This window comes from Sebastes fasciatus, chromosome 19, assembly GCF_043250625.1.
Source record: "Sebastes fasciatus isolate fSebFas1 chromosome 19, fSebFas1.pri, whole genome shotgun sequence".
In the NCBI taxonomy this organism is placed as follows: Eukaryota; Metazoa; Chordata; class Actinopteri; order Perciformes; family Sebastidae; genus Sebastes; species Sebastes fasciatus.
The window spans coordinates 13,527,511-13,543,400 of record NC_133813.1 but is presented as its reverse complement, the minus strand read 5'-3'; the positions used below and the strand labels follow the sequence as shown (position 1 = coordinate 13,543,400).

General features: G+C 41.3%; 2 protein-coding genes across 15 annotated transcripts in view; one reads left to right on the top strand and one right to left on the bottom strand.

The window, feature by feature from the left end:
* cdk5rap2 (CDK5 regulatory subunit associated protein 2) overlaps nucleotides 1–692 on the top strand; it is a 41,766-nt gene extending 41,074 nt beyond the window's left edge. For 10 of the 13 annotated variants that reach the window (XM_074616803.1, XM_074616806.1, XM_074616804.1 and 7 more), the window contains one exon: nucleotides 121–503. In XM_074616803.1, coding sequence (XP_074472904.1) covers nucleotides 121–266 — 146 coding nt within the window. In that variant the 3' untranslated portion in view covers nucleotides 267–503. Of the gene's footprint in view, nucleotides 1–120 lie in introns of all 13 variants that reach the window. The other 3 variants (XM_074616813.1, XM_074616812.1, XM_074616811.1) reach the window with 1 other exon arrangement.
* On the bottom strand, nucleotides 693–15,888 carry nup188 (nucleoporin 188). Of its 2 annotated transcripts, XM_074616815.1 has the most exons (43): nucleotides 15,794–15,888; nucleotides 14,966–15,020; nucleotides 14,575–14,648; nucleotides 14,403–14,487; nucleotides 14,221–14,301; nucleotides 13,907–13,951; nucleotides 13,698–13,790; nucleotides 13,484–13,603; nucleotides 13,127–13,338; nucleotides 12,453–12,567; nucleotides 11,928–12,128; nucleotides 11,300–11,380; nucleotides 11,115–11,207; nucleotides 10,901–11,020; nucleotides 10,694–10,820; nucleotides 10,394–10,552; nucleotides 10,051–10,177; nucleotides 9,837–9,924; nucleotides 9,498–9,574; nucleotides 9,269–9,383; nucleotides 8,818–8,938; nucleotides 8,646–8,712; nucleotides 8,266–8,391; nucleotides 7,931–8,171; nucleotides 7,590–7,796; nucleotides 7,234–7,403; nucleotides 7,049–7,118; nucleotides 6,893–6,960; nucleotides 6,615–6,810; nucleotides 6,168–6,245; nucleotides 5,957–6,042; nucleotides 5,683–5,828; nucleotides 5,406–5,584; nucleotides 4,722–4,922; nucleotides 4,335–4,427; nucleotides 4,053–4,205; nucleotides 3,573–3,710; nucleotides 3,384–3,458; nucleotides 2,321–2,536; nucleotides 2,088–2,219; nucleotides 1,928–2,001; nucleotides 1,563–1,692; nucleotides 693–1,434 (listed from the first exon to the last, which is right to left on the bottom strand). In XM_074616815.1, the coding sequence occupies exons 1-43, from the start codon at nucleotides 15,817–15,819 to the stop codon at nucleotides 1,255–1,257; spliced, it is 5,241 nt and encodes a 1,746-aa protein (XP_074472916.1). In that variant the 5' UTR covers nucleotides 15,820–15,888; the 3' UTR covers nucleotides 693–1,254. The 2 variants fall into 2 exon arrangements, with proteins under 2 accessions (XP_074472916.1, XP_074472915.1); XM_074616814.1 differs by having other exon boundaries at nucleotides 3,384–3,710.
* Between the last annotated feature and the right edge of the window lie 2 nt (nucleotides 15,889–15,890).

Genomic DNA, 15,890 nt, shown 5'->3' with positions numbered 1-15,890 from the left:
GTAAATTGTCTTTTATGCCTTCAGCACCAACATGTTTTACCATGCATGTCTAATGCCAAATATGTAAAGTGCCTGTCTGTTTTCAGTCTGATGTTACAGTACTTCTATTTCCTGTTTCAGGAGGTCCCAGTCAATGGCCAGTAGGGGGCACTCCAGACCCTCAGCCTGGGCAGATAAGTGTTCCCGTTTCCAGAAGACCTGCAGGTACACACTCTGAATCCTCAGAGGATCACAATAGTGATGCCTCTTTAAACTGCACCTACTAAATCTGCTGTTTCAATGCCCTACACTGCTCTTGATAATGTAGCTACCTAATGTCCATCAGGTCCTATCCTGCTTTTCTGTCCTGCTGTAAAACGGTCACCTTACTCTCCCGATATCAAAGCCTTTTTGTATTATAATTGCACAACCTGCATATAATTTGATATATTTTAGGTACTGAAGTTGTAAAAGTGTCTTTCTTTTAAAAGAAAAAATGCCTTTGTAAATAATTATTACTGCAATTTAAATATGTTCCTTTATTGTTTTTACATGATGCGTATAAGACCATGAAAGTGTATTTTATTACGGACTTTATTTTTACCTTTTTGTTTTTATTGGTCAGTTTATGTATATGATGGTTCAGGACTACAGTGTGTTCAAAGAATTATGTGCAAATGCAGTAAAGAAAAGAATTTAAAGATGAAACCCAATTGTTGTACAAAAGTCCCTTTTATTAGCATATACATTTTTTTTAAGTACAAATCTTGGTAGATGCTTCAAAATGTGTACATGGATAAGCACAGATAAGAAAATAGCAAAGTTCAGATCAAGAGAGTGAAAATGAAAAGAATTAGAAAAGGGTATAATGAGCTTTACACAACAAGCTTTTCTACTACATTTAGTCATTATACACGAGAAGATTATATTTGAAAGGTCTAAAGTTTTAAGTAGCACTAGAAACATGTCTGGTCATTACATAGCATCAAAGTGACCTATACAACTAGGCCTTGGAAAGATAAACCACAGTCAGTGACTGATGTTTAGTAGCACCAAGATCTCTTCATATAATACATGTTTGTTAGGACAATCTCCTCATTGGCCTTTTGAAGTAAACACTTTGGTTGTGGTCATGTCAAATCTAGTTATAACAGCAGTTTTGGCAAGATGAAATGTTCCAACAAATTATGGCTCCAATCATTATCAAACATTAAATACACTTACTCCGGGTCACACATTTGTGCTCTTTCAACAACTGCAACAACTTGTGGAAACCTATCGCTGCACAAGTCTGACGAAGGCCTGAACAAGTTGGATGAATGGCTCCTGACCTTCATGGCTTGCTTTGGAGCCCGGCGTGAGGGGTTTGGATTGGGTGGAGGGGAGGATGCTGCTGGCCGGAGACGACGGAGAGCCCCTGCGGAAGTGGCGGGAAAGGCTCGAGAGAAGAGTGCTCTGGTGGTGAAGAAAAGTTAAGATTAGGTAAATGTGAATCGATTTTATTTCCCACCTGTAATACTTCTCTTTTAAAAGCATACAGACGACTTAAAACAAAGACGAGTAAGAGATATGTGAAGTCTCACCAGTTCAGAGCTGAGCTCCTGTTTGAGCCTCTGTTTGTCTCGAGGGAGGATGGAGGGATCTTTGAGACATCGAACAGCCTGAGAGATCAGCACGTAGAAACAGTTCTCCATGGTGAACATCAGCAATGACCTGACCAAAAAAAGATAAGTTCATCTCAATTTTTTTCACTTTCTTTCCAAAAGTTAGATGAAGCTACAGCCAGTTAGCATAAAGACTCGTTGCAGATTTTCCTCATACTTTGCAGGCCTATCGCGCATGTTCATATTGCAATGACGATGGAAATTCTATTTATCGGTCAGCATCACTTTTCATTAAACTATTTTCTTAAAAGTTCAACTTCAAGTAGCGGGAAAGATTTACTCACTTCAAAGCTTGGATCTCCTCTGATGAGGCCAGTGAGGCTATACTCAAGGAAACTGGCTCCTTCTTCTTCTCCATCTATGAACAAAGGGCACAAAAACAATCAGGGATCTGCTGTGGGCTGACTATAGCTGAAGTTGTTCACCATTACATTGAACATCTACCTCGCTCAACATGCTCAGGGCCACGTTGATGGTAGCCAGCAGGGTTCCAAACGAAGGAGCCACATCTGGGTCAAACGCCGGAGTTGTGAAGCTGAGCACAAACAGGGTTCGATACTCCGCCAAGTCCATACTCTGGCGCACAGGCAGAGACACAAATCAGCATCTTATTGTCTTTTATGCAATGACGTGAACACAGAAACATACTAATTTTGGAGCAAAATAAGTAGGCTGACCTGGTCCAGGAGGATCTGGCAGCAGTCTGGAGTGAAGTGCTGCAGAGTTGCCAAGGTTTTGCTGAGGATCTTCAGAAGACTGCACTGGACAGCCAGTAGGGCCTTCTGCTCGGCTTCTTCTCTCTCCCCTCCACCTGGTGCTTCTTTAGACGGGGTTTGGGGGGCCCGCTGTGTCCTGGGAAGGGGACCAGGAGGCAACGCTTCACCGTTTTTAGCCTTAAAAAAAAAAGCAAACAAAACCTGAATAAATAACGGTCTATTGGACATTCGCTAACGTTACGCCACGCTGAAAGACCGCATGTGTGCGGCAACGGCGAGCGCGAGCACAGCACAAACCAAAACACACGCCGTGTTACGCCGGGCAGACACACAGCTGACAACCTGCTAAACTAAACTAAATGGTGCCGTGCAGACTTACTGGGAAAGTGGCTGCATGTGTCCACGACAATACATGCAGCCCCGTGGCTGCTAACTGTCCTGAACGGGTGAACTGGGGACTCAACATACTATGACTTCTTTATTTTTTTGACATATGACTAAATTATTTATTTATTTTTCGACATTATACTATGACTTCTTTTTATTTTATTCGACATACTATAACCTTTTTTCAACATACTATACTGACTTCTTTTTTTTAACATTTTTCTACATACTATACTATGAAATTTTCGACATACTTTACTATGACTTTTTTTTTTTTTTTTGACATGTAATACTATGACTTTTTTTTTTCCATCATACTATGGCTTTTTTCGACATACTATACTATGACTTTTTTTCACGAAAATTTTCATGAAAAAAAGTCATAGTATGTCGAAAATTTTATGAAAAAAAAAGTCATGGTATAGTATGTCGAAAGAATTGTCATAGTATAGCATTTCAAAAATTTTCATGAAAGAAAAGTCATAGTAAAGCATGTCAAAAATTGTATGAAAAAAAGTCATAGTATAGCATGTCCAAACGTTTCATGAAAAAAAGTCACAGTATAGCATGTCGAAAACATTAAAAAGTCATAGTATAGTATCATATAAAAAAGGTAGAAAATGTCCTGATTTCTGACCTGGAGGTAGTGGTGAAGCATCTTCTTGCTGTGGAGCAAATACGTGCAGGTCTGGCACAGATAACACAGGTTAACCTGCAGGGAGGAGACAGAACGAAAAATACTGACTAACAGAATACTGCAGTGCCACTGCACCAATGGAGCTGGTGGTGTTATCTTTGCTGATGCGGTGCTTTCCTCTGGACTTGCCTGTACATCTCTTAGCAATTTGGGCAGGTGAAACTGCCATTCCTTACAGAAGCTCGAGAGCTGCAGCAGGAAACCGACCGTGTGATCCGCCTCGTCCAAACATGCCAGGCTCTGAACTGTTCGCACTGCATTCAGACACTGAACGGGAGAGAGAAGGTTAACGTTAAGATTAGTAATACTATTGTCATCAAGTAAAACAACAACACCCACATTACCAGCATACAACAGTACCTGAATGTTATGAATGCACGTGTGTTAACTTTACCGGCATGAATGCAAATCAGTTAGGGCTGTTACTATATCATGATTATCGTGGCCAAAAGAATTCACGATAATTATATTATCTTTCTCAATATCATCTTTAACTTTGTTTACTGTGCGTGTGACATTGTATATATATGGGATTTAGCATTTTTCACCATTCTCTACATTTTCTCGGTCGGTCAATTTATGCAATAAGACGACTCATTACAGTCATACCTGTAGTATGCGTTCTTGATGTACTCCGACAAAGTCCAGAGCTTCGTTGATGAAGTTGTAGCGTAGCGTCTTGAGCAGGCTCTCCATTAAAGACATGCAGAGGCGGTATACCCCCGGCCAACAGGCGGAGTCCTGGGACTTCCGGGAGAAACTCTGCTCAGAAACATACAATGTTATTACATCATGTTAATGCAGTGCTGTGTCTGTATGATTAAACTATGTGATGAGCAAGGCAGGAAAAATGTTTCTGTAAAGGGATTGCTATAATTTAATTTATATCACCTGTGACGCTCCGTTTGATGACACCTCGTAGACACTCAGAAGAGGGAGGCAGATAGTCTGGATGACTCCTGCTCCAGCAACAGCTGCGGCGCCCTGGAGGAGAAAGGAGGACACCTTTAACATTTCACATCTTCAATTGATGTAAAGTATTGATTTAAAAACAGTAAAGGATGAGGCAAGTATTGTCTGTGTCCAAAGCCTGATGCAGCTTTTTGCTCTGTGCCATAGAAAAAGTGTATTAGTCCGTAGCTGCAAAAAGTCCCCAACAAATGCAGTACTTGCTCCTGTTTGAGTCCAGCTGTTTTGGGACATTAACTCTATATTGGCAAAAAGAAAAATACAAAAACAGCCTTATCCTTTAAATTTCAAGTGGAAGAATGTGTTTACCTGAGGAGTGCGGGCCAGTGTGAGCAGCAGGTGAAGTGCAGCCTCGGTGAAGTAGAGGTTGTGTTTGGATCGCAAGCTGAGCTCAACAGCGCTGAGCACCGAGGGGAGAACTGGAACCTTCCTCATCACCGAGACCCAGTGCTCGCCATCCTCGTCGGTGCGACACAGCTCCTTCGCTAAGTGCAGTGCTAGAACACACACCTGATAAAAAAACAGAGTGAAAAATTAACTTTATGTTGGATTTACTCTGTTACTGTGTAGACTCATTGTTAACCATGAATAGGATCATAAATATGGCCAATGCTGGTGAAGATACCAGAAACTGTTTTGCTCATATTACAGTTATGAAAGTGGTTGATGAACTGTCTGGCAAAAATGTTATTTGTCTATGTAACATCAAACTGTTACTCATCTTATCGTACAGCAGAAAAAATGATCTCACTACAATGAAATTTTAAGACGTTAATAATAACTAATAAATGTTATCCAGAGCCTTTCTCCTGCCTCAGCATTAATAACCTAAGAAACACTTGACATCTTGAAAGTTCAAACCTAAATGTTGAATCATTGGATGTGAGACTGACTTTTTGACTCCTCTATAAAAGGGGAGACATGGAACCAAAATTGGCATTTCAAGTATGAAAAACACCAAAACTTGTGTCCATCATTCCCGCCTCAGCTCACCCCATCTCTCTGGTCCTTCTGTGGGCCGCGGAAAGAGTCCGTCTCCATGCTGTCCTCGTCCTCCACCGTGTCTCCCATCTGGCTCATGTGACGAGTATTGTCAATGAGCGCCAGTGCCTCGTCTTTCACAGTCTCACACACAGACAGCAACAGCTGGGGCAGCTGGGAAATATCTCCACCTAGTTGACAAAGAAATTAATCAACAAAAAGATTGAACTACAGACCACTGCAACATTCGATTGAAAAACAGACAACAGTAGACAAACATGCCTCTTACCGTTGAGTCCCTGAATCTGCAGCACAGAAATGAGTGCAGAGAAGATTTTGGCTTTGGTCCTCTCCATCATCTGCTGGTCAGCTTGCAGGACACTCTCCAGAATCAGGGAGAGGGGAGACAGGATGTCAGGAGCTGTTGCTACAACACTGGAGACAAGAGGAGAGCAGTAACAGAGTGTTATCAGAGATAAAGAAGTTTGGATACAAGTGTGCACTGTTGACTACGACATTAAGAAAACTTATAAACTCTCTCTGTCACATGCATGAATACACACCTCCTCCACTGCTTGAGGAGGATGAGTAGTAGAGTAGCCATCATGGATCCAAGACGAAGACAAGACACAGACATCGGTGTAGTCAACTGAAAGAGACAGAAAGAGTTAGAAAGTAAAACAGTGATAAAAGGAGGAGAAATACAAAAAGGAGCTAAATAAAAAAATTGAAGACATAAACTACACAAAGATATCTTAAGTCATGATGACTTACAGCAGCTTTAGTCCCGTCCAGGACGTCCATGAAAAGCTTCAGTTTGGTCGAGTCCTCTGTCAGCTGCATCACATCTGACTGTAAACACAAAATATACCAATCACATTTTCATGTGGTGCATCTGCAGATGAGGTTTAGAGCAAAAACTACTCAAATCTCAGGCCACTTAAAAAGTGCAGGACACTAAACCAATCAATCGCTTGAAATGCGCTTTATTGCAGAGTTAGATCAGACCGATACCTCCTTCGTATCTTTCAAGTAAATATGAGGTTTAATCATGCATTTTCCACTCTGCCTTCAAGTATAGCTGTTCTGAACAACTATAAACACTTCATTTCCGATGTGGGCAGACAAAATGTTGTAAGAACTAGTTCTGATCGAGTATACCCGGGCCCTTACATCATCACCTAAAACACTATAACCATGATTGCGTTTGCAGTAACATACGTGGGTCGTGGAAAGAATTAGCAGCATCCTCCAGGCAGAGATCAACATCTGGGTCTCAGGGAAGGATGATATGCCTTCTTCCTCCATGTCCGCCACGTGGCACACTAGCGACTTGACATACTGGGACCAGTACTCATATCTTCGTGCATTGGAAAACTTCTGAAGCCCATCCTTCAGAGACTGCTCCAAGGAACCACTGTAACAGAACAGACAATTAATATAAATTACCTGAGCTATGAGTTAAATTAAAGCGGTAAATATGGGAACACTGAATTTACCTGACGACATAGTAGATCTCAAGGCTGATGATTTTCATGACAAAAGCACACGTCTCCAGAACACAAGGCTGAAGGTAAAATACAATTCTTGAGTTGACACACTTGACATCTTACTCATGTAATCATGAAAGCAGTGTAAAAAAAAGAGCAGAATACCTCTGTGGTATCTGAAGGTGGGGTGAGGGTTCCAAAGAGAGGCGTTGTCAAATTTTCCCAAAACCTTTCTCTGTGTACAAAAAGCAGCGATATACTCATCAAACTCCACTATTCAGTGATTCAAAACATCCAGTTGCACATTTTTCTTCCAGGTCAAAGCCAGTAATTTTGTCTGATGTGCTTACTTGGTACGTAAGACAGAGATGGCACTATCCCTGCGATCCTGCCAGAGTGCGAGGAGGAAGGCCAGGGCCGCTCGGTGGAGCAGCGGGGGACACCAATATTTCCCCTGCTGTTTGGAGTCAATCAGGTCCAACACCACATGAAGACAGCTCCACTCGCCAAGCAGAAACTCCTACAGGTTAAAATAAAGGTATTTTGAATCCAGATGCAGCAATACTAAAAGTAAAAACAAAAAACACTTTGAGCTGCAACGATTATTCGATTAATCGTCAACTAAATCATCAAAATCATGAGTCGACTAAGAATTTCTTTGTCAAGGACAGCCCTACTACACATACAGTATCCCTGCTGTTCTTACCTTTGACCCCTCTTTCCCATCTTTGACTTCCAGGTTGAGGAAAAGCTCAATGAGGCCGGGCTGGGTCTCTACAGCAACGGTGAGGAACTCAAGGATCATGACCTTGATCCTCATGTCTTCTGTCTTGCTCTGCAGCCGAGTGAGGAACGCATCCCGTATGGCCGCTGCGTCGCTGCCGAGGCAAGCGTAGACTGACATGGGAGCCACCTACAGACAAAACATAAGTTGAACATCATGAATATTTACTGTTGTACAAAAGAACAGCTCAACATCCAAGTCCAAAACAAACCCATCACGTACAACAAATACTGCATGTGTCGTATATATTATAAGTCCCTTACTGTGGCGAGCCTTTTGAGCAGCTGGATTGCCAGGCGAGGCAGCGCTGGGTCATGTTTGTGGTAAATATACTTGGCCAAGACAACTATGAGATTGTTGCCATGGCCACCATGCTGCGTCAGGGCTTGCTCCAGAGGGGACACAACGTCAGACGGCGGCTTCAGGCGGATGACGTTGTTGGTAACAGAGAAAGCCAGTTTGACTGTCTGGATCAGGATCTGACCGGGACCCTCGGCGCCATAGCTAGACAGTCAGAGAGAAGCAAGAAGATATAACTATTGAGTTTTCAACATGACAATATAATTAGTCAAAAATATGGGAGGTTTTGTCCGTTCACCTGCTGGGCTGTGCAGCCAGGACCATATCTATGGTGTCCACTCCAACTCCCATGATATTGACGACTGCCTGTCCAGCCTCGGTGTTTGCCAGGCTGTAGATACACAGAGACTGCAGGGTGGGAGTGCTGCAGCAAAGAAGAAAAGAATTCATCAACAATTTTACAAATACATTAAAAGCACAATGAGTAGGATTTTCCTAAAAACAATGTATAAACTTATAGAAAAATAATCCCTTTTAAATCATCACCTATGACCCAATAGAAGTGGGATAACATTAAAGTAAAGTTAGGCCTGTTTGAATGTTCACCTGACTGGATTTACAGAACAATGTGCAGGTAATTGAGTCAAGACACTTGAATCCCAACAGACTTCTCCTTACCTGCCCTGGTCCTCTCCCTCTGGACTCAGATTGAGAATGGCATGGATCAGCTCCAAAATAAGACAGCCTGCAGCAACAAAGAGCAGCAGGTGTTTATTCACTTTTTACTTTCATTTTCCAGTCTTGAAGAAAGATACTTGCCACAACTGTCATTTCATACAAGCGCCCTTACCTATCCTCTCCCTGACTCCATAGGTGTTGTAACGCCACTTATGGTACGTGGGCAGCATCTCCTTTAACACCAGCAGCACACAGGGCATCAGGCCTTTGTTCTGAGTGCTGCCAAGCTGACCCTGGAAGAAGAGTTAAATAATGTACATTATAGTGGCCGGACACAAGATTTATAGATTTAATTTTGGGCTGTGTCAATCGATTAAAATATGTAATTGCGATTAATCGCATGATCTACAGTTAATCGCAATTAGTCACACTTTTTTTTATCTGTTCAAAATGTACCTTAAAGGGAGATTTGTCAAGTATTTAATACTCTTATCAACATGGGAGTGGACAAATATGCTTGCTTTATGCAAATGTATGTATATATTTATTATTGGAAATTCATTCACAACACAAAACAATGACAAATGTTCAGTACATCTCTTTTGGTAAAAAACTGTTGTTACCTTGACCAGGGTTGTAATGAGACGAAGGAAGGCGATGGTCACAGCATACTCCCCCCTGGGCTGCTCAATCTGGACCAGCAGGTTGCCATAGTTACCGGCCTTCATCCCTTCAGCACTAGAAAGAAAAAAAAACAATACTTGTTCAATGCCTTTTATTTCCCCAAAAAAATAAAAGTCTGTTATTTGCCAGGCAAATTCAAAATATTCAAGATTAGGCAGCACACAGTACCTTACACACTGAGCCATGCTGGTCAAAGGGTTGGAGGCAAAGGGGAGGAAACCTGTGTGGTGCAGACTGGACCACACCTGAAGATAAAAACAAAAGATATGAGATGTGTGAGAAGGATTCAGGGACTTTAAATCCTTAATTTTACCTCCTATTCACTACGGCTTTGTTTTGTTTTTTGAAAGGGATGTGACGTTACGTTACTCAGACTACAACAATAAAAGCGGTAACTTCCTTCTACCTCCGTATAGTCTTGTAAAATAAATATATATTGCAATACATAGGTAAATTAATTTTTTTCCCACCCCTACTTTTCACACTGGAAGTACCCAGCATACCCACCTTCCCAGGCATCCTTGCAGCCAGCACGGAGAGGCAGTTCACACAGGAGGCGATCACGTCCACTGGAGGGTTGATGACTGACGTTAACCTAACAGACGGTAAACACACAAATTCATTCTAGGTTTCTAATCAAGACCTTTTTAAATAGGAAGTAGAAAATAACAAACACACTTTGATAAGGAGTTTGATAAGTGTCTCTGTAAAGTGAGTTTACCTCTGCAGCAACATGTAGATGCGTGACGTGAGAGGCAACAGACAATCCGACACAGTCCAGTCTGTGCTGATGATCTTATGGACCAGATCCAGGATGGGCTTCACACGTGCACAGTGAGATATAACATCTAGTACAAAAAAAAGGTACGGATAAATGAATTATGCTGAAACATTTGCTGGATCACAGTTTTTCCTCACCAAAATTTTGCATAAGTTTGGAGCGTTATTTTGCCCTCCTTCATGGGATTTGTTGACAATAACAAAAATACAAAATAGACAACCTTATCCTTTAAAAGATACACCAATCTGCTTTGTGAGAATATTTGACAGATCCCGCTGTGTACCTGCAGTTGAAACAACATGAAGAAGCATCTCCACCTCACAGGTGAAGAGAGTCCAGGAGCTGTAGGAGTGGTCCCAGCGGACCACGTAGCCCTGCTCGCCTCCAATCATCACCTGGCCCAGCACTCCCTGTGGCATCCACAGGTTAGTCTGCCCTGAGCCTGATGGTTGGGACGAAATGTTAGAGTGGAGGTACCTCACACAAGAGAGACATGACCTTCTATTATTATGCCTGCTACAAATAAGCTTTAAAAATTCAGACACTGGTCTGGGCACAACATTTTGTAACCAGAAAAACTAACCAAGAGGGTAGAGGAGTTTTGGTGTTTGTCTTCTCCACAGTGTCTCATCATCCTTGGAGACAATATCATTGGGCTTATGTTTGTAAACTTGCGTGTAGAAGGACATCTTATCCAAAAAGTTGTACACCTGTCACATAGAGGTAATAAAATATATCGTTAAACCATTTACATAGGGAAAAGTTGAGTGTGTGCATGTGTGAAATCTACCTTTTTAACAGTCGACTTGTTTGACAGAAGTGCAGTTAGAAGCTGTAACAGTGGTCCGATCTTGTGGGGGAACATCCCGACTGCACTGTCCAGGATCATTCCCAATCCCATGTTCGGCTTCTGGATTAAAGATTTGACGAACAAAACAGATTATGAACAGTTTTTTTATCCAATTTGATCGTTAAAGAAGTCTTCTTTCTTTGTTTTTTCTCACCATTTCCCAAAAGACTTCAGCCAGACTGGGAGCAGAGAGGACCTCACAGGCAGCATCGATCAGGTGGGAGCACTGTGTCGCCACACCATCGGTCTGTCGCACGCATGATGATAAAGAGCAAGTTACAAATATGATTGTGAGTAAGGAACATTTAACATATATGCATGTAAAATCTGGATGAATACCTGTAGGCTTTCCTCTTCAAAGGAAGTGATCACAAATGAGAGGAGGCCGTAGATGCACATCTTTGCTGTGCTTGCTGTGCACTGGAGATAAAAGGAGTGACAGACAATTTTATGTCGTCTAACAATACAAATACATTTCTGAGAAAAGACGTCGGTGTCGTTTGTGTTGCTGTGTCATATATTTTAACAGGGGAAATGTGAGTTTATGATGCACAAATGTGTTAGTAGAACTTGTTATTTTCAGCGATCACACAAACAACATTTAGAAAAGTACTTTTTCACAGTGCATTGTCTTCACTTCAGTGTCTGTATAAAACCACAGCTTGATGGGTATGATTATAAAACCTGAAGTCTGATTTAGCTCAGATTCTGACTATAAAACGAATCCGCTTTTTCCCTACTGCCAGGTGTTTTTCATTCTAGCCATCTCATTAGAGGCTGATTTAGGTCTGAGGCCCCATGTGATTACATTTAACTACCTGGTAGAGAAAACCAGAAGCGCTCTGAACCCTTTTAGTAGCTGTGATGAGACAGTAACAATTAAAGGTTTCCTTTAACAAAAGGTTATAAATGTTTTTCCACCTTCTTAAGAATTTTAAGTTTGACCCGTGTATCTATGTTATCTTACATTATTCCCTGAGACTCCAAGGCCTTTCAGCATGGTTGAAATGTACTTGAACACTCCCAACTGCAGGGCGGTGTTGCCTATCCTCCTGACCACGGGGCTGGACTCCTCTGGTCGCAGAGTGTGTCTCAGCAGGACCCAGGCCAGCAGCACCGGCCCCTGATGAGGGATGTCACCAAATGTCAACAGCAGCTGATCCATCTCCTGGAACAAACAGAGGAAAAGTAGAGGTTGTTGATATGCCTGTATGGTTTATTCCAGCTTTTCTCAACCACTGGGCCTATTCTATCTTTCGGAGGTTGTAGCGGGCTCAGTTTTACAGCAAGAGTACTGGTATCATATTGAACTAAAAAAACATAAGGAATACATTGGTTATGCTTGCAAATTGGAAAAAGCGCTAAAAAGGTTGAGAATCCCTGGTTTATTCCATGTGCCTAAATCAGTTCACACACTGTACGGTTGAGTATGATTGCTCCAGTTACATTACAAAATATTTAAGTGTGCTGCGTTTAGAGTCTGGGGTCAAACCTTGATGACATCAGGAGCATTGGAGAACTGATGCTGCTCTGTACAGTCTTCCAGGGCACACTTGTGCAGGAAGTCTATGTCCATTCCCTCAACCAGGATGAGAGAGCTCAAATATCTGCAGGCCAAAGAAATATACAAGACATTAAAGACTACACAAGGAATCAAATATTAAGCAATGTACTAAATATATGGTCCGATAAATGCTTATTGCAGATGTATTGTGTCTGTGTATATGTCAGCCAATAAGTAACAAGAAATTGTACAGAAATCTCAAAGATATGTTTGAGATGATTTAGAAACGGTGATGCCATAACACCAATACTGACCAGTTTATTTTCCAATAGTGATTGGCCCATTCAGTACATATATCGGTCACAATTCTTTAAGAACAAATTTAAGGAATCTCTATAAAGAACATTGGCTTATGTTATGTGTTAATGTATTTATAATCTAACTCTTTAAAAAAGATACCTTAGTAGTAGCTAAGCATTTGGTTAGCTTTCACCAACAGTACCTTCTGTCTGATTCATTTGCAGTGAACTGAAGTACATTTTTAGATTTTAATCAAAGTCGCATACCACAAAACCAACACACTATTTACGCTATGCTGGGAGACAGCTCACTTTAAACATATGAATTTCATATGCTCATATATGCTTCATATGTGCTCTTACCCGATGCGGTCAACAAGCGAGTCCATGTTCTTGTCCACTAGGTGTCTGTTGGTCTGCCGCAAACCAAAGCCTTGTTCTTTGAACATTTTGGTGAAGCTCAGCAGGTCGGTCGGGCTCATCTCAAAGTAAGCGTAATACAGAAAGATGATCTCCAGCAGCAGAGACTGTTCTCTCAGACACTGCAGGAACCATAGCGACACGTTCCTCTCCGTCTTGAAATGATAATAAAAACTATTAACATCTTTTGGTGGACAAATGTCACCAAGTAATATGTGATATTTAAATTAGATCTAGGTTACAATATAAGTATTATGGTATTGACCAGATATAAACAAAACATATGAACCAAATTATCACCATGAGGTTTCCGTGAGTTTCCCATGTTGGTGCTTCTGCCTTGAAGAGGTTCTCAAACTGCGACTGGTACTTGCTCACAAGGTCCTTCTCCAGTTTATTGACACAGTTACTGTACTCAGCCTGGACAAAAACAAACACATCCAGAGTTGTTTTACATAAGCAACAACAAATAAAGAGAAATACACGATGTGATCCAGATCTAGCTGCTACTCACCCTATAGGGATGTCGCTCATCCTGAAAGTATGTCAGCAATAGCAGGACACATCTGAGCAGGCACATGCGCTCCTCGTAGTAATAGTCAGCAACCTGTGAATGCACATACACAATCATACTTATTGGATTAAATATGGAAGTATAACTATCATGCTGACTCAAGTGTAACTATACAGCAAGTGTAAATAGCTGCAGATCTCTGTACTGACCTTCAGCAGCAGCGCCTGGCTTTGTCGCTCATCCTTGAGAACAACCTGTATGGAAGACTCTGTTAGCCACCATTTGAATACCAATCATAATATCTTCTTACAATCTTTGTTCCTCATGAAATATGGTAACCTTAATGGTAAATGGAGTTGCGTTTATATAGTGCTTTTCTAGTCTTCCGACGACTCAAAGCACTTTACACTACATGTCAGCAGTCACACTAATACATACACTGACTGTTCAGTGTTTTTTTTCAGTTGAATCATTTTTAAAATCTAGTGTACTCTTGCTATTTTCTCAGCATTACAAACCCCACCTTTAACAAATCACGGGTTCCCCTGTAGTCCTCTTGTAGGTAGCACTGTAAAAGCTGCACACTCTGTCGCTCATCAAGACCCTGTAACATTATTGAAGCATGATATCATTAGCAAATCGTCATGGAATGCACCACCAAATGAATCACATCTTTGAAGTAAAACAGACATTTTAAACTCTTACCAATAGTTTACTGATCCTCAGACCAAAATCCTTCAATGGTTGTGCAACATCTTTGTTTTCCTTCACTTTCACAGCAGAGGATGAGCTAGAAAAGGGACGCTGACAATTACTCTTTAAGTTGTTATGAGTAGTAGTGGATTTGATGTTAGGATTAAAATAACTGTTACCATACCTGGGTGGCTTAAAGTAAGTGAGTCCTTGATGCAGTCTGTCCCAGTGTCTGTCGAGCTCTGCCTCTATCTGAGCCTGTGCCCGTCAAACAATTCATGATAAGAAGAGGGAGAATCACTGTCATTTTCTGTACTGTATAAATAACAATATGCTGTGAGTGGACAACAAATATGTTTTCTTCACAAGTATGATAAAGTAATGTTAATATTTCTGTGATTTTGGTACATCCAAACTCACTCAATAAAAGATGATTCCACTAATTACAAGAATTAAAGTACTGATGGGACCATTTAACCCCCTTAAAACAATCCCAGATTCAACCTCCACACAGTTGTAGCTGCGACACACTTTTGCATATATGGAAGATAAGGACGTGTGGCAAGAAGACATACCGGCTCTCGTAACGCAGATCTTCCCAGCAGTATGGTCCATAATTCTCGATTGCTCCTAAGAGAATAATGGGTATATTTTAGCAAATACATGAATGTATATTACACAGGAGTAGCTGTCAATTCATCTGCATGTGAAAGTACAAGTTTATCTAATAGGCAGTTTAGGGGTGACGACATACACCGATCAGCCATGAAATCAAGACCACTGACAGGTGAAGTGAATAACATTGATTATCTCGTTACAAAGGCACCTAGTAGTTTGAAACCTTTAATAAACTTGTCTTTTTGTGTTGCTGTGTATTTAATATCTCATATATTGTGATGCTAATTGAGTGGCTTTTTCAGTAGTGGTCCATTTTCAAACTGTGCAAATACAAAAGGAAATATTTTCTTTTCAAATAATGTGTCATTGTCCTCTCCATGACAAAACACCAGCGTTGGCCTCTTCTCCTGTGTCACAACTAACCAGTGTCGCTCTTTGGGGGTTCATTGTGATGCATTTTAACTAGAAGCGAAGCCCGGCCGCTCCTCTTCTAGTTGAATAAGCCGGTTCTAGCTGAGGAGTGAACTCCACACAGTCACGCTGTTGTTGTCATGCGGCTAACACACACGCGCTGTTCAACAGTAATTCAAACTGCTAGCACATGCTAAGCTAACTTAGCTTGTCGCTAAACAGCTCAAAAGACACCATGTCAAACAGAAATGTTTACCGCCAACGGGGCTTAACAAACAGACACGTTGTGTAGAAATGTTTCCTCGTTGGTAAATACTTAAAAACTATTAAAACAACGTGAATGTTAGTTAAAGTTTGCTTCTAACGGCTCCTACCTGACGCTCATCTCCGATTCCGCCATCTTCGTTCCTGCGATCTGATTGGTTGTTATTCTGCGTTGTCACCGCTGACGTAGCACTTTTCTTCTTCGCT